This window comes from Ostrinia furnacalis, unplaced genomic scaffold (genome assembly GCF_004193835.3).
Source record: "Ostrinia furnacalis isolate ACB-3 unplaced genomic scaffold, ASM419383v2 OfSCF1172, whole genome shotgun sequence".
In the NCBI taxonomy this organism is placed as follows: domain Eukaryota; kingdom Metazoa; phylum Arthropoda; class Insecta; order Lepidoptera; family Crambidae; genus Ostrinia; species Ostrinia furnacalis.
In genome coordinates, this window is record NW_021131411.1 from 1,178,489 (window position 1) to 1,201,839 (window position 23,351).

The 23,351-nt window shown below is 42.1% G+C and overlaps 1 protein-coding gene across 1 annotated transcript; it reads right to left on the reverse strand.

Moving 5' to 3' along the window:
* Positions 1–491: 491 nt before the first annotated feature.
* Positions 492–23,318, reverse strand: LOC114351681 (ubiquitin-protein ligase E3C). The gene is made up of 21 exons (XM_028302974.1): positions 23,153–23,318; positions 22,919–23,043; positions 22,529–22,732; positions 22,224–22,343; positions 21,705–21,831; positions 21,478–21,631; positions 20,859–21,079; positions 20,396–20,777; positions 19,754–20,028; positions 19,155–19,390; positions 18,540–18,738; positions 14,924–15,038; positions 14,655–14,773; positions 14,462–14,573; positions 14,113–14,245; positions 12,273–12,485; positions 11,564–11,658; positions 7,190–7,350; positions 3,329–3,459; positions 2,324–2,495; positions 492–1,088 (listed from the first exon to the last, which is right to left on the reverse strand). The coding sequence occupies exons 2-20, from the start codon at positions 23,039–23,041 to the stop codon at positions 2,325–2,327; spliced, it is 3,291 nt and encodes a 1,096-aa protein (XP_028158775.1). The 5' UTR covers positions 23,042–23,043; positions 23,153–23,318; the 3' UTR covers positions 492–1,088; position 2,324.
* Positions 23,319–23,351: the final 33 nt, after the last annotated feature.

Genomic DNA, 23,351 nt, shown 5'->3' on the forward strand with positions numbered 1-23,351 from the left:
ATGCCAAACAAAATGTTCAATCATTCAGGCCACCTCTGTAGTGGTATTCTTCGTGTCCTGTTAATTTCACTATTTTATTCTCGTTTGTCGGGCATGATTCATCTCGTGATCTTCGCGCGACAGACAACACTAGAGGAAGGATGTCAGGACGCATGAAGCGGAACACCGTGACGCCAGTGACGCGATAAACATCACTTTCTGAGTGGACAGAGTCTTAGTTTCTCATAATAATAATGACTAGTCGAACAGCTAATAAATACCTTTATTAAAATGCCATAATCACTTGGCGTACTCAAACAAAAAGACAGAACATTTGTTGCGTTTTGAGGTTTTAACAATTGAGCCGTTGAAGTAGTGTTTTGATCTTCAGAACATAGGCTTCATTTTGTTTTATTCCACTGTGTATTTAAAAAAGGGAAAGTTTCCCTTTTTCCTGGGAAACAGTAATATTTTTATAAAAATACGAAGAGTTGTTCAATAAAATACGAAAATCAGGGGTGGACAACTTTATTTATTAGGTACTAAAATATAAAATCGCAAATTTGACACAACTGGATTGTTCTATGCGACAGTACCTACAAGACCGATATTTATATGAGACAACACGTACCATTTACATAATAAGTAACTACTTACAAAATTCCGTAAAAACAAAAATATTCCATTTCATTTACACATTCGATTCACATCTTTTGAAGTACATAACTATAAATTCGACAACATTTCTCTATATTATTTACATTAGACTATGACATCAAAATATTAATTTTAATTATGTACTTACCGTATCGTAATTTTAAAATGATAAACAGTTCTGTATGGCAATTCACCACAATTTCATGAAACTATAATAACACGACAAATGATTTCATAGAGAAATAAATAGTAAATTTCATACGTGAACTTCATGCGATATAGTATGGTACATATAAATAGATTGATATTCATTTTTACAATAACTAATCAACATTATTTTATCACATTGAGATTTTTAGCCGACGTAATGATAATACAACGGTGGAAAAATAGTTCCTAAATATTTTCATGTAATAAATAAGTACAGTCTAATAACCACTTAACATAAATACCTGAAACAGAAAGGGACACACATATTAGAAACTGAATTTATGACCTTTTATCTGTATATGTGATTCATTGACATAATATTATATCATTATACAGGGTGGAATTTTGTAATGCCACCTGGAGGGAAAGTGCTCTTAATACTGTAGATAGAAAAATGTATTGAAAGAAAACATTCCTTTATTTTTGAAAAGAAAGAGAACTGCATCCCAAGATTTTCGAAAATTCACTACCATACCATACAATTTTCTGTACATAATTAAAATAATTTAAGATTTCATGGTTTTCCTTTCATTAGATTTATCAAGTTTGTTAGAGAGATTTCATCCTTATACTTAACCCTAACGATCGATGTAATAAAAATACAGGGTGTAATTTTTAGCAGATTTTGTTTGGTTCGATTCCCGGGTGTGGGGCAAGCAAATTTTTGGAAATCTTTGCAGTTCTATTTCTTTTCAAAAATAATGGAATGTTTTCTTTGAAATTTTTTTTCTATCTACAATATTAAGAGTACTTTCCCTCCAGGTGGCATTACAAAATTCCACCCTGTATGTATTAACACTCTTTAATTATAAATAAAATGACGTACCTATCTTAAAAAAATGCTGTACTTTTTTATAATAAAGGATGATGATTGCACGGCTATAAGGAGAAAACATGTTTTGACATAAATCATAAAGAGAGCGCCAATTAAGGCCTATACGCCATTAAGAATTAGCACAACTTTTCTGAACGTGTGCCATGGAGCTTATCTTAGTATCAAATGACGTAGGGTTTCTTGGTCCCCTCGAGGGCTATCGTTTTTATACTTAACAGTTGGCACCCCTGGCGATTGACAGGACCTTACTCTACAGTGGCGCCATCTTGATGAGTGCAAATGCAATAGTCCTCCTATCACTTTAGCGCTCACCAGTTGGTGTCACTGTCTTCGCTACTAGCAAGTGACAGGACCTTACTCTACAGTGGCGCTAACTGGTGAGCGCTAAAACGATAGCATTAGGCTGCGGCTGTGGCTGCGGGTAGGGAGACACTCACCAGAGTAAATACAAATGAGTAGTTCATCTTCATAGAAACGCACCGAGCGCGGTTTGTATGTGAGCGCGCCAATACGTATGCGGCGTGCACGCACCCACTGACAAAATTTAGTGTGGATTAGCGGGGTGTTGCGTCGAATGCGTGAACCGCGCTCGGTGCGTTTCTATGAAGATGACCTACTCATTTGTATTTACTCTGCACTCACTCTAGCTGAGCTCGAAGCCGGCACCGGACTGGATGGCGTAGAGCAGCTTCTCGGCCATGAGTGGCTCGTGCGGGATCTCGGGCAGCTTGAGCAGGTTCATGCAGGTCGACGACGACGGCAGCCGGTGCCCCGACGGGCCCGACGACTGGATGCAGAACGGCGGCTGCAGGTCCTGAGTGAAGGGAGTGATGTTATTCCATGATAGCGCGTTCATACCATAAAGTTAATCCTAGCGGAATAGAGCAACAAAGAACTGAGCGTCCGAGACGTCACTAGCAGCAACACTGCTTGATAAAAAGAGATGCGTGATGCCGTCGCCGTCATCTCAAACAGAAGCATTTTTTGCAACTATTTGACAGTTCAGAGGCACGCTGGATGTTTATGAGAAGTGTTTCAAACGTGGTGACTGGTTCAGTGATTGATTTATTGTACAAAACAGCGAAATAATCCTGAAACTGACACATAAGTGTCATCCAAAACTGGTTTCGTTAGAATGCTCGTGGTTGTTGCTTTATTCCGAAGGAATATAACTTTATGGTTCATACACTACGCCGCGGCACTGCTTGCACTAGCTTCCCATGCGGCGGCTTAAAACGCGTCGGTGTAGTATAGAAGGCCCCATACGAAACCATGCAAGCGGTGCACGGGCCACCACGGCCTAATGTGTAAACACACATATGAAATATGCATCGGTGTCGTAAGTTAATAAATTATTTTCATAAATAAATAAACACTTTAGTTACATCCTAGAATTTGTGTAAAAAGTAATTGAAATCAGAGGTGGAATTGTGTAAAGCAGTCGTAATCATTTGACAGTTCATAACGTACGATTATTCTGTCAAACGCTTTGTTTAACTGACTTTATCGTACGTTATGAACTGTCAAATGATTACGATTGCTTTACACAATTCCACCTCAGACTGGAAATAAAACAAACTTTTTAGTGAAATAGCTGAGCGTGACTTCACTTGAATTTACTAGCAACTACTAGGTAAGCGAACTTACCTTGAATCCAAGTAGTGGAGGTCTCGAACAACTGGTAACGAATTTTAATAGTTGTCTTCTTTGATCGTCGGTGAATTTCTCTACTACTTTCCAGAAACATTGGACGACGGGATGATTTGCCGAAAATCCACCTGTGCAACAATACAAATGAAATCAGTAAAACTTGTCAAATTTCTTTGTGTATCGCTATTATCTCATTCAAAAGACAGTTGCAATTATTGTCAACCTACGAATATCTAGCGACAAATCGTTGGCAACAAGTAAGTTTACCATCCCTAGACCGTGTTTCACCAGTGGAGTTTGGACTTTATTCCTCCAAAATAAAGTTAAAAATCGATGCCCCATCTGCGTACCAGTCAATGAACACATGGGAACTTTTGAGTCGGCCGTATTCCCTTACAATAAGGTTCAGTATAGATGACACCAGCAGTTGTAGCTCGCGGCTAAAGACCATGCGCAGCCCTTCCGCGTCACCCGCGCCTTATGTCCCCTCAATAAGGTTCAGTGTCGCGTCTCACCTGCGTACTGCGTGTGCGCGCGCAGGTCTTCCAGGTCGATGGGCACTTCTGCTCCGGACACCACCAGTTGCAGCTCGCGACACGAGAACATTCGCAACCCTTCCGTGTCCCCCGCGCCTTATGTCCCCGCAATAAGGTCCAGTGTCGCGTCTCACCGGCGTACTGCGTGTGCACAGGTAGGTCGTCCAGGTCGATGGGCACCTCTGCTCCAGACACCAGTAACTGTAGCTCGTGGCACGAGAACATACGAGCCATTCCGCGTCCCCTGCGTATGTCCCCGCAATAAGGTCCAGTGTCGCGTCTCACCTGCGTACTGCGTGTNCATGCCGTGAAAGATTGCATTGTCTGTCTTACCCTAGTCTATCTAAATTAAGTATGTTTTATAAAAAAAAATATCATCGCAAAACGCGCTTTACTAATTTCACGGACCAGCAAACTTAGCGCGAACGGGTAGTACGTATTTGGTATTATTAACATGCAGTCATAAAGAAAATTTTTATCAAAGCGAGTACCTTGCCGGTATGCGTCGATATCATACAGTAGGTACTTACACAATATGTTAGTTAGACGAAATGCCAACAAATGCTCGTTAATCTAAATAAATAAATAACGCTTACCCGATTCCAGCAATCTTTATAATGCCAAACAAAATGTTTAATCATTCAGGCCACCTCTGTTGTGGTATTCTTCGTGTCCTGTTAATTTCACTATTTTATTCTCGTTTGTCGGGCATGATTCACTAGAGGCAGGATGTCAGACGCATGAAGCGGGACACCGTGACGCGATAAACATCACTTTCTGAGTGGACAGAGTCTTAGTTTCTCATAATAATAATTACTAGTCGCACAGCTAATAAATACCTTTAATAAAATGTCATAATCACTTGGCGTACTCAAACAAAAAGACAGAACATTTGTTAGTCCAGTCAATGAATGCCTTAACGACGGTGTAGAGAGAAATTCGTGGAACACAATTTCTGACCTCGGGACTTTATTTAGCCTAGTTAGGTGGTGAACATAGCAAAAGTCCCCGCCCTTAGCCCTTGAGCCGGCGGGGAGAGGGGGGTTTAAAGGTACCACTTTTCGGTTTTTCGCTTAATCCTCGGAAACTATGCGTCCTAGTGACATGACTACTATGAACCAAAAAAAGCATATTCAATTTGCTACAGGTGAGACCGTCAAGTTTTTCTATATCTTGTATAGTTTTTGCGGCATCTGCTTTAGAAGGTCTGTAAAATTGGAAATTTTATTTTATTGATGGGGATGATTGTGAAATAAATATTTTTATTTAAATAAGTACTACCCCCTTATTAATAAAAAGTTACACATAGGAAGAACCTTGGATTAAAATGTCATTTCTACACCAAATGACAATTTAAGCCAGAGTTCAACTAGGGTGTAACTTTTATTAATAAAGGGGTTAAAGTTTTATTACTTCTTAAGGGTTTTATTATGGGTTGCTAAAGCGAATAAACCCACAAGACCCAACAAGTCTACCCACAAGATGGACTGACGACCTCACAAAGGTAGCGGGAAGGCGCTGGATGCAGGCCGCCACCAACCGGCCATTGTGGAAATCATTGGGGGAGGCCTATGTTCAACTGGACGTCCTATGGCTAAAATGATCACGATGATGATGATGAAAGCGAATAAAGGTCTAATAGCTTGGGTAGTTCATCGTAGGTATAATCCTTTCCTTTTTAATGCTTCTTTTAGTTATATTAATAGATTGTATTCATAATACATACTCGTATACATGGATGATTGTGTTATACTTTCATTATAATACTTAGTGGAATTACTGCTTTCAAAACGTGAATTAGATCTGGCCCCATAGCAGACATTTTCCTACAATCAACAGTTGCAGCTCGCGACACGATAACATTCGCAGCCATTCCGCGTCCCCTGCGCCTTATGTCCCCGCAATAAGGTGCAGTGTCGCGTCTCACCTGCGTACTGCGTGTGCGCGCGCAGGTCGTCCAGGTCGATGGGCACCTCTGCTCCGGACACCAACAGTTGCAGCTCGCGGCACGAGAACATACGAGCCACTCCGCGCCTTCATTCACCATCATTATCTCAGCCATAGGACGTCCACTGCTGAACGTAGGCCTCGGGACCAATGCTTTCCATGCTGCCCGGTTGGTAGCGGCCTGCGTCCAGCGCCTTCCTGCTACCTTTATGATGTCGTTGGTCCACCTTGTGGGTGGACGTCCCACGCTGCGTTTTCCGGTACGCGGCCTCCACTGCAGAACCTTGCTGCCCGCGCCTTATGTCCCCGCAATAAGGTCCAGTGTCGCGTCTCACCTGCGTACTGCGTGTGCGCACGCAGGTCGTCCAGGTCTATGGGTATCTCTTCTCCGGACAATAGTTGCTGTAACTCGCGGCACGACACCATGCGAGCCACTCCGCTTCCCCCGCGCCTTATGACCCCGCAATAAGGTTCAGTGTCGCGTCTCACCTGCGTACTGCGTGTGCGCACGTAGGTCGTCTAGGTCGATGGACACTTCTGCTCCGGACACCAGCAGCTGCAGCTCGCGGCACGAGAACATTCGCAGCCATTCCGCGTCACCCGCGCCTTCATTCACCATCATTATCTCAGCCATAGGACGTCCACTGCTGAAGGTAGGCCTCGGGACCAATGCTTTCCATGCTGCCCGGTTGATAACGGTCTGCGTCCAGCGCCTTCCTGCTACCTTTATGATGTCGTTGGTCCACCTTGTGGGTGGACGTTTCACGCTGCGTTTTCCGGTACGCGGCCTCCACTGCAGAACCTTGCTGCCCGCGCCTTATGTCCCCGCAATAAGGTTCAGTATCGCGTCTTATCGGCGTACTGCGTGTGCGCACGCAGGTCATCCACGTCGATGGGCACTTCTGCTCCGGACACCAGAAGTTGCAGCTCGCGACACGAGAACATTCGCAGCCATTCCGCGTCACCCGCGCCTTCATTCACCATCATTATCTCAGCCATAGGACGTCCACTGCTGAACGTAGGCCTCGGGACCAATGCTTTCCATGCTGCCCAGTTGGTAGCGGCCTGCGTCCAGCGCCTTCCTGCTACCTTTATGATGTCGTTGGTCCACCTTGTGGGTGGACGTCCCACGCTGCGTTTTCCGGTACGCGGCCTCCACTGCAGAACCTTGCTGCCCGCGCCTTATGTCCCCGCAATAAGGTTCAGTGTCGCGTCTCACCTGCGTACTGCGTGTGCGCACGCAGGTCGTCTAGGTCTATGGGTATATCTTCTTTGAACATCAGTAACTGCAACTCGCGGTAAGAGAACATGCGAGCCACTCCGCGTCCCCCGCGCGTCTTATGTCCCCGCAATAAGGTCCAGTGTCGCGTCTCACCTGCGTACTGCGTGTGCGCACGTAGGTCGTCCAGGTCGATGGGCACCTCTGCTCCGGACACCAAAAGTTGCAGCTCGCGGCACGAGAACATTCGCAGCCACTCCGCGTTTACAACCGACGTCAGTCCGCGCTTGAACGCGTTGCATTGTGACCGGATTTGTCTAAAAATATTAAGATGGCAATAATATTATTTATTTCAAAAGACGAGGATAAACCAGACGATAGCTTTAATGGAAATTGACTAGTGGCGTTAACAACCCTCAGAACTCACTACGAACTCAGAAAAACGATATGAAATGTTCACATACCTGTTTAACTTATAATCTGCGACTAGATGTATGTATTCTATCCTATTTTCGGCAGTAACAGGAATGTTCGATCCTCCAGGCTTCAATTCCTCTATCTATAAAAGGTAAAAACTAATTTTATTAGCGTGTAGTAAGCATTTCTCGCGCGACTTCGAGCGGTTGATGCAGGAATGTTGATAAAATATTTTCTAAACTATATTATTATGTAAGCAAGGACCCAAGATCTGTGCTAGTGCCACCACTACTGGCACCGTGATTCTTGCTTGCTTCTCTTCTGCTCGCCCGGGAAGACCTGTGCGCACCAATAGTCCCGCACTTGGGCTGGTTTTAGAATCGCGCTGATCGTCGGCGCTGACAAATCAAAATGTATGTAAAGCCTGACCAGGAACATAAAAACCCTCGCCATGTTGCGGAAAACTAATGGTACTAATTTCTTTTAATGGCAACAGTAACTGAAAACTTCATTTACATGTCACCTTGAATGTCAATAATCAAGCTGTCTATTGCTGTCAAAGTGTAAACAAACTTTATTTTAAATGTGTGCAATTGATTTTGTGAATTAAATTGCTAAAATCTTTTTATAGTCGTGAAAGAAAAGTGGTTCACAATGTGTTAAAGTATTTGTCGAAGATAAATATTAAGGGTTCGGACAATATTTTCATTGAATAATGTTTCCGACAAAGGTTGTCAAATTGACTGACATGTTTATCGTATAGTACAGTCCGCTATGAAAAATTAGCTGTGGTTTGTTTCAACTACCTATTTTAAAGTTATCTGTCACTTTCTAAGTGTTGAATTTTATAGAATTGGGTAAGAAGTACCGAGTTTGAAGCGTTCTTTAGCAGATATTGTAGTTCTGAATTTGATTATTGATGAATAATAAAATAAATCCTACTAGCTCGATTGATGGTTTCATTTAATTTATTTAAACCAGGTTACCTATAATATAATCTTTTTTCATTAATTTATGAGAATATCAAATTAGGCCGTAATCCTGAATCCTGATACATAAAGTTAGCCTATTAATTTAACACAGGTACGACTGTACTCAGTGTTGCACTATCAAATGCAATTGACGCGCCTCTATGCCAGGGTTTTTATGTTCCTGGCCAGGCTATAATTAAACGGAACGTTCCTGAGTGACGCTGATCGCTCTGCGCCGACGCTTTACACATTTCGGCTGTCAGCGCTGACGGTCAGCGTGCGTCAGCGTGATTCTAAAACCCGCCTTACCCTCTGCTCGCCCAGCTCATTGCTGACGATGGTAAAGTCCAGTCCGAGATCGGGCACCTCACTCCGGCCGTGCGCCTTGAGCATCAGCAGGCCCCGGTATAGCCCCGGGTCCAACGAACCTAGTGCGTGAACATCAGGCTCTCATAACAGCTGGCCTAGAGACCTGTGCTAGTGGTGGCTGCACCAGTAGTCCGCACTCACCCTCTGCTCGCCCAGCTCGTCGCTGACGATGGTAAAGTCTAGCCCCAGGTCGGGCACCTCGCTGCGGCCGTGCGCCTTGAGCATCAGCAGGCCCCGGTATAGCCCCGGGTCCAACGAAGCTAGTGCATGCACATCAGGCTCTCATAACAGCTGGCCTAGAGATCTGTGCTAGTGGTGGCTGCACCAGTAGTCCGCACTCACCCTCTGCTCGCCCAGTTCGTCGCTGACGATAGTGAAGTCTAGCCCCAGGTCGGGCACCTCGCTGCGGCCGTGCGCCTTGAGCATCAGCAGGCCCCGGTACAATCCCGGGTCTAACGAAGCCAGTGCGTGAACATCTGGCTCTCGTGAAGAGCACATTTTGCCCAGGAAGAACTCTGCCAGTGGTAACTCTACTAGTAAATTCTCGTAGATCGCCTGAAATTAGACAATGTTGGTTGGTTAATTGTTGGTCTTGTAAATTTTTAATGATAGGTATGTAGAATGTATTTGAAATGATGGAATGATGGAGTCAGATGAAAGACGGGTCATTCCGAGGTACGAATCAGTGGCGAAGGTTCCTGATCTAATAGGTGTTATTAACAATAGAAATGGTTGATCCATCAAAAATATAAAAGAAAATATTGACGAAAGTACCTTTCCTAACATCCTTCCGACGAAGAAGTAATGCATCGGGAAGTCATCGTATAATAAATGCACACCGGGATTGGGATACAACATGTTGTCTTTTGTCAGTCTAAATAAACCCCTGTTTGGGTCAAATGCAGATCTGAAACACACAACACATCGACTTTATAATATTGAAAGAAATAATGGAAAAATAAAGCCTTTGACTTCTTAACTTTAAAGACTTTATCTTCCTTGCAAGCCTAAGGTTCAGCCAAACCAACGTATGAATACGTAATGAATAACGTGTATGAATTTGTAGTGATGAATTCACATCAACGCGACCTGTCATCTATGCTCGCACAGAGATCGTCATCGCAGACGCGAACTAAACGCGTTGATTTGGCCGAAGCTATAAGGAGTTCAAATAATGAAACTTACTTGAGTAACTCTGATAAGAATTCCCTAAAGAGGCCGCCACCATCGACGCCTGCCTCTTCCGCGCCAGCTTGGTTTATCAACTGCACACGGAGTTTTAACTTCATATCAGGCTCTAAAACACAATAGATGTTCCCAGTCTTACAATTACCACGTAGATTTTTAAACAATTGTATCCAATAATATCTCACCATTGTCCGGTCTTAACTTATCGAAAGCGTCTTCGTATAAATGCGTGCGTCGAACACTGATGTTTATTGACGGACCTTCATTGAAGTTCGACAGTTCATACCAGTGATCGTGCTTTTCCCTAAAATAGTAAATATTAAACAGTACATAGATCAATCAAGTTTATTATGAATATTTTTTATAAAAACTATCAAACTAAAAATTTAAATAACTGAAAGTCGATTAACAATCTTCTCGTGTCCCATACTTAATAATGTAATTTAGTCTTACCTAACTAGAAGCCCTTGGAAGATAAGTACTCGCGTTGAAAAAGGCACAACAAATGGAATTTCTCGTAAGATCGTTACTGTTCGTAATTCTTTGATGGTTAATGGTGGCCCTTCTTCTGCAAGTAAAAAAAAAAACAAATTATTTAGATATAAAATTAAGAATCAAGTTGTTCGCTATCGAAACATAAAATTTGCGTCAAAACAACTCAACATACAACAAAAGGTGCTCTGAAAAAGTGCTAGGTATTTGACAGAAAGGATATCAAACAGCAAAATAGCCTCTAAAAACTAGTTTGACGTACCGTCGTCTGTACTACAGTGCTACGTATTCTATAAAATGGTCTACGTAACCTGCGATAGTGTTACGTAGTCTGCTACAATGCTACGTATCTTGTCGTATCTTGTAACATAATAATACGTACTCTACGATAGTGCTACGTAACTGCGAGACTGCTACGAACGCTACGATAATGCTACGCATGCGGACGGAGCGTTACGTACACTATGAGAGTGCTACAACAACAAGACTACTAGCATTTCGGGAGTGCTACGAACACTGCAAAAAATTACGAGCAACACGAGAGTGCTACCACAGAATAATAATAAGTACTACGTACACAAGTTTTACTTCGCGAAGGTATTTAAGAAAATATATGCTCAAGGTCATTAACAATATGGTGTAATTTAGCTTGTCTCAAGAGTCAAGCACCATTTTGTTGACAAACGTCAGTGATCGGCACTGCGCCGAAGCTATAGGGCTGACTTCGGTAAAATGATGTGACGTGAGGTGCCAAACTGCGGAAAATGGCGGAGGAAATACATGATTTAGCATGAATTATCATGNCTGCGTGTGCGCACGTAGGTCGTCCAGGTCGATGGGCACCTCTGCTCCGGACACCAAAAGTTGCAGCTCGCGGCACGAGAACATTCGCAGCCACTCCGCGTTTACAACCGACGTCAGTCCGCGCTTGAACGCGTTGCATTGTGACCGGATTTGTCTAAAAATATTAAGAAAGCAATTACATATTTATTTCAAAAGACGAGGATAGATTAGATGACAGCTTTAATGGTGGCGTCAACAATCCTTAGAACTCACTATGAACTCAGAAAAACGATATGAAATGTTCACATACCTGTTTAACTTATAATCTGCGACTAGATGTATGTATTCTATCCTATTTTCGGCAGTAACAGGAATGTTTGATCCTCCAGGCTTTAATTCTTCTATCTATGAAAAGAAAAAAATATTTTTATTAGCGTTTAGTAAACATTTCTCGCGCGACTTCAAGCGGTTGATGCAGGAATGTTGACATATTTTCTAAACATATTTTTCTAAGAAGAACTGTGCTAGTGCCACCACTACTGGCACCGTCATTCTTGCTTGCTTCTCTTCTTTTCTGTTCGTGAGGGAAGACCTGTACCCACCACTCACCCTCTGCTCGCCCAGCTCGTCGCTGACGATAGTGAAGTCTAGCCCCAGGTCGGGCACCTCGCTGCGGCCGTGCGCCTTGAACATCAGCAGGCCCCGGTACAATCCCGGGTCTAGCGAAGCTAGTGCGTGAACATATGGCTCTCGTAACGAGCACAGCTTGCTTAGAGACCTATGCTAGTGGTGGCTGCACCAGTAGCCCCGCACTTACCCTCTGCTCGCCAAGCTCGTCGCTGACAATGGTGAAGTCTAGCCCCAGGTCGGGCACCTCGCTGCGGCCGTGCGCCTTGAGCATCAGCAGGCCCCGGTATAGCCCCGGGTCCAACGAAGCTAGTGCGTGAACATCAGGCTCTCATAACAGCTGGCCTAGAGACCTGTGCTAGAGATGGCTGCACCAGTAACCCCGCACTCACCCTCTGCTCGCCCAGCTCGTCGCTGACGATAGTGAAGTCTAGCCCCAGGTCGGGCACCTCGCTGCGGCCGTGCGCTTTGAGCATCAGCAGGCCCCGGTACAGTCCCGGGTCTAACGAAGCTAGTGCGTGAACATCTGGCTCTCGTGACGAACACATTTTGCCTAGGAAGAACTCTGCCAGTGGTAACTCTACTAGTAAATTCTCGTAGATGGCCTGAAATGGGACGATGTTGGTTGGTTAGTTGTTGGTCTTGTAAAATTTTAATGTATTTGGATGGATGGAGTCAGATGAAAGACGAGTCAATCCGAGGTACGAATCAGTGGCGAAGATTCTAGATCTATGTAACAGTCCAGTAGAATTAGATTTTAAATCGGAAATAATTCCTACAAAAGATTTTATTGCTTTAATGGCTTCATTGGTTGCCCATTAAGACTCTCCTAGGTTTTCGACTTCGACGGAGTTGTGCTTAAGTGGTGGGGGCCCCCGAAAGGGGCGCTTTTTCGGTTTTCCGATTATATCGCGTAAAGGACTTACCCACCCTATCGCAAAGTGGTCTTCCTGACGGTTGAAGGGCATTTAATCCTGCATTAAATAAGACCAAATTCATATGTTTTGGACAAAACTCTCTCGTGCAAATGTTCGGCAAAGTAGAAAATATATGTATAATTAATGACCCTCTCCACGTCCAATAGCTCGTCACCCGTAGGCTCCCAAGCCTTGTAAAGGGTCGCCTTAACCAGCGTATCCCTGTCTAGGCTCACGAGTTGGATTCGCTTATCCTTGTTCGTTCCAGCCGTTCCTTAACTGCGGTTGCTGCACCTCTTCCTGGCACTCTCCTGACCGACTCTGTGTTACCTACTGTGGCTGCCCCGATGTACGATTGCATTGCTTAGCCATATGCCTGGTCCAAGGTTCGACGCCACAAAATCAACTTCGTACGCGTGAAAATAGTTTAAATACTATTTTCCGTGCTTGCAACATTTTTCTTTACTGCTTCGCCTCTATTAGTCGTAGAGTGATTGTATATATCCTATAGCCTTCCTCAATTTATGAGCTATTCAACACAAAAATAATTATTTCAATCAAACTAGTAATTCTTGAGATTAGCGCGTTCAAACAAACAAACAAAAAACTCTTCAGCGTTTTAATATGAACTTGTTGTTGTTGATTTTTGGCGTCGAACCTTAGACCAGGCATACGGCTAGGCAACGTAGTCGTGCAGGAGGACACAAGGAAGAGGAGCAGCCACAGTAGGTAACACAGAGTCGTTCAGGTGAGTGCCAGGAAGAGGTGCAGCAACCGCAGTTAAGGAACGGCTGGGACGAACAAGGATAGGCGCATCCAGCTCGTAAGCCTTGATAGGGTTACACTGGTTGAGGCGCTTCTTTTCAAGACTTGGAAGCCTGTGGGTAACGAGCCATTGGACGTGGAGAGGGCCATTGATTATACACATATTTTCTACTTTGCCGAACATTTGCACGATAACGGTTTGTTCAAAACATATGAATTTGGTCTTATTTAATGCAGGATTAAATGCCCTTCAACCGACAGGAAGACCACTTTTCGATAGGGTAAGTCCTTTACGCGGTATAACTGGAAAACCGAAAAAGCGCCCCTTTCGGGGGCCCCCACCACTTAAGCACAACTCCGTCGAAGTCGAAAACCTAGGAAAGTCTTTATGGGCAACTAATGAAGCCATTAAAGCACTAAAATCTTTAGTAGGAATTATTTCCGATTTAATACATTTTTGTGTTTAATTCTACTGGCCTATAATAGGTGTTATTAACAATAGAAATGGTTGAGCCATCAAATATATAAAAGAAAATATTGACAAAAGTACCTTTCCTAACATCCTTCCGACGAAGAAGTAATGCATCGGGAAGTCATCGTATAATAAATGCACACCGGGATTGGGATATAACATGTTGTCCTTTGTCAGCCTAAATAAACCCCTGTTTGGGTCAAATGCAGATCTGAAACGAAAAATGTCACTTCACATTGACTTTATGATATTGAGGAAAATAATAAAAAAAAATCCTTCGACTTTAAAGTCTCCAGCGCGAGTTTTGCCCTATACAATCAACAAAATTGCACACAAAAATGTGTAGTGAAACAATGTTTTTTGTTGATTGTGTAGGGCAAAACACGCGCTGGTGCCGGATTTAGGGAGTTCAAATAATGAAACTTACTTGAGTAACTCTGATAAGAATTCCCTAAAGAGGCCGCCACCATCGACGCCCGCCTCTTCCGCGCCAGCTTGGTTTATCAACTGCACACGGAGTTTTAACTTCATATCAGGCTCTAAAACAGAATACAATAGATGTTCCCAGTCTTACAATTACCATGTAGATTTTTAAACAATTTTATCCAATAATATCTCACCATTGTCCGGTCTTAACTTATCGAAAGCGTCTTCGTATAAATGCGTGCGTCGAACACTGATGTTTATTGACGGACCTTCATTGAAGTTCGACAATTCATACCAGTGATCGTGCTTTTCCCTAAAATAGTAAATATTAAACAGTACATAAATCAATCAAGTTTATTATGAATATTTTTTTATAAAAACTATCAAACTAAAAATTAAAATAACGGAAAGTCGATGAACAATCTTCTCGTGTCCCATACTTAATAATGTAATTTAGTCTTACCTAACTAAAAGCCCTTGGAAGATAAGTACTCGCGTTGAAAAAGGCACAACAAATGGAATTTCTCGTAAGATCGTTACTGTCCGTAATTCTTTAATGGTTAATGGTGGCCCTTCTTCTGCAAGTAAAAAAAAAACAAATTATTTAGATATAAAATTAAGAATCAAGTTGTTCGCTATGGAAACATACAATTTGCTTCAAAACAACTCAACATACAACAAAAGGTGCTCTGCAAAAGTGCTTGGTATTTTACAGAAAGGATATCAAACAGCAAAATAACCTCTAAATAACTATGTAGTTTCACGTGCCGTCGTCTGTACTACAGTGCTACGAATTCTATAAAATGGTCTACGACTCTACGTAACCGACAGTGATACATAGTCTGCTACAATGCTACGTATATTATCGTATCTTGTAACATACGTACTCTACGATAGTGCTACGAACACTGCGAGACTGCTACGAACGCTACGATAGTGCTACGCGTGCGGACGGAGCGCTACGTACACTATGAGTGCTACACCGCTACAAGACTACTAGCATTTCGGGAGTGCTACGAACACTGCAAAAAATTACGAGCAACACGGGAGTGCTACCACAGAATAATAATAAGTACTACGTACACAAGTTTTACTTCGCGAAGGTATTTAAGAAAATATATGCTCAATGTCATTAACAATATGGTGTAATTTAGCTTGTCTCAAGAGTCATGCACCATTTTGTTGACAAACGTCAGTGATCGGCACTGCGCCGAAGCTATAGGGCTGACTTCGGTAAAATGATGTGACGTGAGTTGCCAAACTGCGGAAAATGGCGGAGGAAATACATGATTTAGCATGAATTATCATGAATAATATTAACTACTTATTTACCTCTCAGTGTCTTGAGGCAACTTAAAAAAGTACATTCTGTGTTTTTATTATTATTTAGGCAGTTAATTACTGCACAGTATTTAGTACACCATTTTCTTTATTTTCTTCCATCATACACAAGAATACGCGTGCGTGAGTCAATGTTCGCTCGTATGTGAGGCCTTGTCGAATAGTATCCTGTAGGTGGGCCATCGTGCGTGTTTTGTTTTCGATGTAAACTCGCGGAGATGAACAGGCCTGGTGCTACGTAAGCTGCAAAAGTGCTACATAAACTGCAAAAGTGACACCATGCGAGCTTGCGACAATATTACGTTTAATATTTATTTATTGCTTGCAGTTTATAAACATCCTGCATAAGCGTTACGTTTTATGCCACGTGAGTGATAGCTACGTACCCTAGTGGAGTGCTACGTACCCATCAAGCGCGCCGCCCTGGCGGTGATCATCCTGGGCGGGCGGCGCAGCTGTTCCGGGTCGATGCCGTGGTAGATCACGAGGGGACCCCCGGGCACTACGTACGGACGACAGCACATCAAACTCAACACTGCGGCATCTTACACAGTTTGTCGTATTTATTTCTCCCGACAAGATGTTCCAACTGTCCAATATTATTGTAAAGATCCTCCGTACTTACTAAAGTTCCTCTATCAATTTTGTCCGCCACATAACTGGGTAAACCAAATGCTATAAGATCTATAAGTGTTCCAGTATCAATAGTTTTCCTTACTTCCAGTATCAGTTTTTCTTTTTTCAAGGCATAATCAAGCAATGAACCTGCTTGATACTTAAACGCGAAAGCATATCTAATGGGTGACCATCCTTTGTTTGCAAAAGTTTCACAAAAATTTCTCTCCCATTGTTCCCATTCTGATTCCACTGTAAATTTCATAATCATGCAGCTATACCAATCTATGCTGGAATTTTCCATAAAATTCTTCAATATTTCAATCTTTTTCCTATCCTCTTTTATTTGAAACCGTTCACATTCTTTATTAAAATTCTTAATCCACTGGTAGGGATTTAAGTTTCTGCCAGTGAACTTTTCAATGGTAAAGTCTCTTGCAATTTTCCCTAAATTCTGAGTTTCAGATTTAGTTTGTTTACTCTCAAGCAATCTTTCCAATAATTCCTCTAATGTTTTATTCGAACCGCTGGGCATAGGTTCAGTGTTATTCCTTTCCTCAGAAATTTCTTCTAAGTAAAAATCATTAAACTGTAAATTCTGTTCCTCATCCAAATATACATCTGAGATATCTTTCGTCAAGGTTATCCAAATTCTCCTTATTTGANGTATTTAGTACACCATTTTCTTTATTTTCTTCCATCATACACAAGAATACGCGTGCGTGAGTCAATGTTCGCTCGTATGTGAGGCCTTGTCGAATAGTATCCTGTAGGTGGGCCATCGTGCGTGTTTTGTTTTCGATGTAAACTCGCGGAGATGAACAGGCCTGGTGCTACGTAAGCTGCAAAAGTGCTACATAAACTGCAAAAGTGACACCATGCGAGCTTGCGACAATATCACGTTTAATATTTATTTATTGCTTGCAGTTTATAAACATCCTGCAAAAGCGCTACGTTTATGCCACGTGAGTGATAGCTACGTACCCTAGTGGAGTGCTACGTACCCATCAAGCGCGCCGCCCTGGCGGTGATCATCCTGGGCGGGCGGCGCAACTGCTCCGGGTCGATGCCGTGGTAGATCACGAGGGGACCCCCGGGCACTACGTACGGACGACAGCACATCAAACTCAACACTGCGGCATCTTACACAGTCGCAATAAGAGCGAGTGTGCAACAAAAATGTAGTCTGATGCGCTGTCGACTGTACCTTGCGAGGGTATTACGTACCCTGCGAGAGCACTGAGTACCTTGCGAGACTAACGCCCGTGTTCACAAACGATGCTTGTTTAAGTGAAGCAGCAAATTGAATACACNAATACAGCGTTGAATAGAGCTCTGTGATTGGTTCGTGTTTTACCCTGTGCGTCCACGCGCATTGTGAGTCCTACTCCTCATAGTATTGTGAATACGGGCGTATACGTACTCCGCGAGAGTACTAAGCACCCCGCGAGAGTACTACGTACCCTGCGAGAGTAAAGGTCGCGCGGCGAGAGTTGAGGCGCTCACAAAAGCAGAGATTTTTATCCGTATACTAGCTAAAGTCTTGCGTATTTTGACGGATTTGTGTATTCTGTATTCAAAAATTACATCAGGGAGATGGTTTTCGCATTAACTTTCGTTGCGCGAGCTATACTGCGTACCCAGCGAGAATATTCCCTGCTAAAGTCAGCAGATAGAATTTCGTCCAATGACCCCAAGCTACCCATCCTTATCACTCGCACGTAATTATATTTTGTCAATCGTGCGACGGGCGGCCGTAGTAAGTGTACGAACGCGACAGCAATATAATTACACGCGAGCGATATAGACTAAAGAGCTAGTGAACGCCAGACCTACGTCATTTTATAAAAGCTGAAAGTTTGTCAGCATATGCTCCCAATAAAGGTTAGAATGTTGGTGAATCATTAAGTTTGGGTCATCGTGGCTTTGGCATACTAAAAAAATTGTCTGGCAGGGAGTTGGAACTGTCAAAACTGTCTGGCTGATGAGGAAACTACTTCTAATTATTGCCCAAATATTATAAAATCATCTTTTATGGTATAAAGTCTAATAAGGATGGGTAGCTTGGGGTCATTGGACGATATTATATCTGCACGGCGACCGGACTTTAGAATGCTACGTACCCTGCGACAGCGCTCGGGCGGCGGACAGGCTGGGCGGGCGGCGCAGCTGGCGCGGGTTGGGCCGGTGGTCGGTGCCGGCGATGACGAGCACGGCGGCCGCGGCCTCGGGCACGGCGCCGGCCGCCGGCCACTCGTCCGCGCCGAAGAAGCGCAGACGCGAGTCGCGCACGTATAACGCGCGTAGGAGGTGCGTGCACACCTAGAAGAATATTGCGTTTACTTTGAACACTTTTGCGTCATATCTGATGCGAATTCGTCAAAATACAGATCTAGAAACTTTTTTTCTTCCTCTTAGTATCGGCCATCTATAGCCTTAATTAGATAGCTTCTGGAAGCGGATCTAGATCTAGAAAACTAACAAGAGAAATCCGATCTAGTGCATAAACTGCTATACATTATAAATAGTTCTACGGCTACTCCGGCTACTACGACTAGTCGTTGTTTGTAACTTGTAACATAGCATGTAATACTATCCTATTAAGTTTGTCATAAGGTTCAAAATCAATTGGTATTTTATCATCAGTTTATGTGTAAACTACTGTATATTTTTTTCGTCTATTATTCAAATGATATAATTCTACATGACATAATTCAGTAGTTGAAAAGGACGCTTACTTTAAACAAATGTGACCAAGCCGGTGTTTGTTTCTTCCCGGACAGCTCAATCTGATTATTTCCCACCGCGTCTTTGTAAAGTCCTCCGATAACAGGTCTGGTTTCTGGGTACGCCAGCTCCACGAGACCAAGGCACACTTGTCGCAGCGTCCGACACAGCCCACCGAGTTCAGAAAACTCGAATGCGTGGATCCGACCGCCGGTATTGTTTGAGATAACTGAAGGACTTGATGAGACTGGAAATGATAAAATACAATCAATATACCTACTATGTATAATAAAAATGAATAGCATAAAAAGGATTCGGACTACTTTACATTTGACACTTTTTCGTAATAAAAATTATGACTACATTTAGAAGCAATCTATACTAATATTATAAATGCGAAAGTAACTCTGTCTGTCTTGCTTTCACACCCAAACCACTGAACCGATTTTGATGAAATTTGGCATAGAGGTAGTTTGAGTCCCAGGAAAGGACATAGGATCGTTTTTATCCCGGTTTTTGAAACAGGGACGCGCGCGATAAAGTTTTTCTGTGAAAGACAAAATTCCACGCGGGCAAAGCCGCGGGCGAAAAACTAGTTTCTCATACTTACTATACGTCATTTTTATGTCTTCATCTTCAATGTCGCGGCAGAATTCCGTGTCATGCAGCGTTCCGATCAGCAACGAGAATAGCGCACAGAAAACAGCCAATGGCGCCAAAAGTCTATGGACCCCTATTTCCGCGTAGTCCACGCCCATGCCTCTAGAAAGAGCGGAGAGGAGCGGAGTGGCGGAGCCCCCGAAAGACGACTCGTGGCTCATGTTGCTGAGCCAACGCCACAGCCCTCGGATAAATATTGGCTTGAACGCCAATGTGTAGAGTAACCTGCGAAGTAACAGTCATCCGTGTAATATTCCTTTAGTCCGGTCGCCGAGCATGTAGAATTTTGTCCAATGACCACAAGCTACCCATCCTTATCGCTCGCGCGTAATTATATTGCTGTCGCGGTCGCACACTCACTGCTGCCGCCCGTCGGACAGTCGCGACAGCAATATAATTACGCGCCAGCGATAAGGATAGTTAGCTTGGGGTCATTGTACGAAATTCTACGTGCTCGGCGACCAGACTTTAGTTTTAAAGAATATTTTTACATTTATGAGGCAAATCATTTTTGACCATGATTTTGACATGTAAAAATCTACAGTCTCATGAAAGTTTTAAAACCAAAATTGCTCAGAACATAATAACTCACCTATATTTATGTAACGCCATCCTATGACTTAAAAGCAGGTTATGGCATATTTCTGACATGTCATCCAGAAATTCATCACTGAGGTCATTCTCTACGATCATACAGCACGTCATCATGACGCAGCGGTCAGGCTCATTCAGCATTTCTATGCACTTGGTCAGCAACAGTTTCTCTCTTACTGAAGTGGGGTTCGGTTCAATCTCACTGTCGCTGTCATTATCTTTATCTGCTGCGGTCTCTTGACTGTACAAAGAGTCTTCATATTCGTACGTTATTTGCTTATTACAAACGTTAACAGTTAACTTAGCTATTATTTTAAGGTAATTCAGTATGATCGGGTTGTTCGGTAGCTTTGTATTGTTCAATTGGCGTATATCGTCAACTGAAACAAAATATCAGATAATTTAGACTCAAGAGTTTAGAAAAATTAAAACTTCTAAGTAGTTAGTGGTTAGATACATACCAAATCCTGGAGGTTCTAGTGACAGTACAGAATGCAATAACCATGAGTCATTTATTAGTAATTTGCTATGAAACTTGCTCTCCTGTAGGCATTGTATAAGCGACAGGAATGGGAACTTCTTTCCCGGGTCGTCATGAAGGGCTGGTATTATGAACATCTCCACAGGCTCAGGGTAAGGGTTGCATAGGAACGCTGCAGCAAACTCCGACATCACTGTGTCCCTGGAATAAATATATAGACATAAAGTTGGAAAATAGTCACTTATGTCAAGTAACTAACTATGCTATGCTATTTTGACAAACAGTACAAGAATATTATGCATATTTTACTAATTTTTAAAACTAAAAAAAAAACTCATTTAATTTTGCAAATAGGCTTTTACAAAGCAATTTCATACGTCCCAGTATTAACCCTACCACTTCTTCGGGACAATAAATGGGCCAGTGCTGAGAAGAAGCAGCGCAAGAAACTCAGTCACTATTTCAAAAATAGTCCCCTCTTATTATATGTAGTAGGTTGACAGTTAAGGGTAGTTTAATCTTAAAAATAGCTTATTTCAATTTCATGTTAATCTAAATTCTTCCATGCACCTGTTGTTCATAAAACCTAAGAAACTTACTCATATTGAGGTGAGTTAAATTTTGTAGTCAAATTCAATGGTCTTTGGATTAGGTCCAGTAAAGCCCCACAGAGTGGTGTTGGAGGGTTGGGCGACGGTCCATAGAGGGGAGGGGTTTTTTGGCACATTAAGTGACATAAATCCTTAAAGAAGCCTGCAAGAAAAAAGCAATTTTAATAAAAAAAGCCAGTTTTAACATAAATAATAATGATTTTAAAAATTATCACCTCTTTTTATCAGGTACATAAACGTGTTTCCCACAATTTTCATGGCTTCCTCATTATTCATTACAGACTCTGCTAAGGACACAGAAGTGAACACTTCAAACATCCTGAGAGGTACTGCTAATGGGACCTAAAAAAAATTATCATAATGACACAGTTAAGTGATGCATACATAGGTCAGAAATAAATAGATGTAAAAGGCCTAACAAGGAAAAAAAATCAGTTTAATTTGTCATAAAAATGGTTTAAAATTATTACTTCAGTTCACACATGTGAATAAAATATTTGCCAGTCATCATGACTCATACTTAGCCATCATTTTGTTATTGTCTTTAAAAATAACTCAAGGCTATCATAAGATAAGACTATAATTTTGAAGCAATAAAAGAATAAATTACATAAATATAAACTTGTGCAAGTCTAGGTTGTGTAACAAGTATGTCATTGTATGTTATATAACTACTACATACTATCGGCTAAAATATCTTTCTAAAATAAATTCTACTGTATTGGTATACAAACCTCAGTATTGTCTCTCAACAATCGCAGATGCAGTGCCAATAGACGACGAATCTGAATGCATGAACCACCACTTTCAAATACTTTTTGCCATTGTTTTAAAAGCATTTGTGATATTGAAATCTAGAACAGTTAAGACATCATGGTTAATTTGTACTGGGTGCATAATTTGTAATAAAATACCAACTCAAAACATACAGATACAGATTCAAGTGTGAGAAGTGATGATGTGATGTGATCAGAAATAAAAAATATTTATTGTTTTTACAACTCTATGTTGAGCTGTACATGAGTGACATATATCTTACCAATCTTGAGGTATCTTCCCTATGATCATAAAAGAATAAAATCTTTACAATAAGGGCTGACATTGCAGTTTGATCCTCAGCTTTAGCCCCAGGGAATAAAGCATCAAACTGCTCTCTCTCATGCTGCTTGCAATGTTTGCGCACTAAATAGCTTCTCACAAATGCCTGGATCTTGACAGTGCTGTATTCTCGCTTCCTGCGCTCCTGAAAGAAGGAAACATGAGTAATTTAAACATATTTTTAAGTCTTGGTTGCTTATTTATATTGTACAAAGATATAACTTGGTCAGAGGGTATGCATGCTACAATATCCTATAATGCTTAATAGATCTATTAGGAGAGTAAAAGCCCTTTCATATTATGATATAACAAATATAACGTTCAATTTAACCTCCCGTTTCTGCCTTTGTTGCTGTGATTGGAGAATCAAAGCATCCCTTTGCTGGCGCTGGGAACTTGCACCAGCTAAATTCTGTTGTGGCTTACGCCTGAAATCCCCTTCGAAGGAATACATATCTGAAATCAATTAGAATAGTGATAATTTTAATAAGAATTTAACAACAAACAAGAAATAAACACTGATCAGCTGAACTATGATTACATATTAATCTAAGCTAATACTTACTTGATTGAAATCTTTATTCTTAACACTATAATATTATAGTCATAATTTAAGCTAACAATTCAAAATTCACAATTTATTGGCACTGTGATGCTCAAAATTCTAATGGAAAAGCACAAAGTGTTGTTTTTTTACAACAATGACAGCGTTTTTTTCTTCGAATGAGTGACTGACTGCAAGTGACTGATGATGGTTTCTGTCA

What these genes read in the sequence shown, in the direction of transcription:
- LOC114351681 (XM_028302974.1), bottom strand. Translation starts at nt 23,041, where the DNA reads ATGTATTCCTTCGAAGGGGATTTCAGGCGTAAGCCACAACAGAATTTA. An exon ending in ACTAGAACCTCCAGGATTTG is followed by an intron (nt 20,778 to 20,858) that starts GTATGTATCTAA and finishes ATTTTGTTTCAG; the next exon opens with TTGACGATATACGCCAATTG. An exon ending in TGCGCACACGCAGTACGCAG is followed by an intron (nt 3,460 to 7,189) that starts GTGAGACGCGAC and finishes ATTGTTGCACAG; the next exon opens with GTGGATTTTCGGCAAATCAT.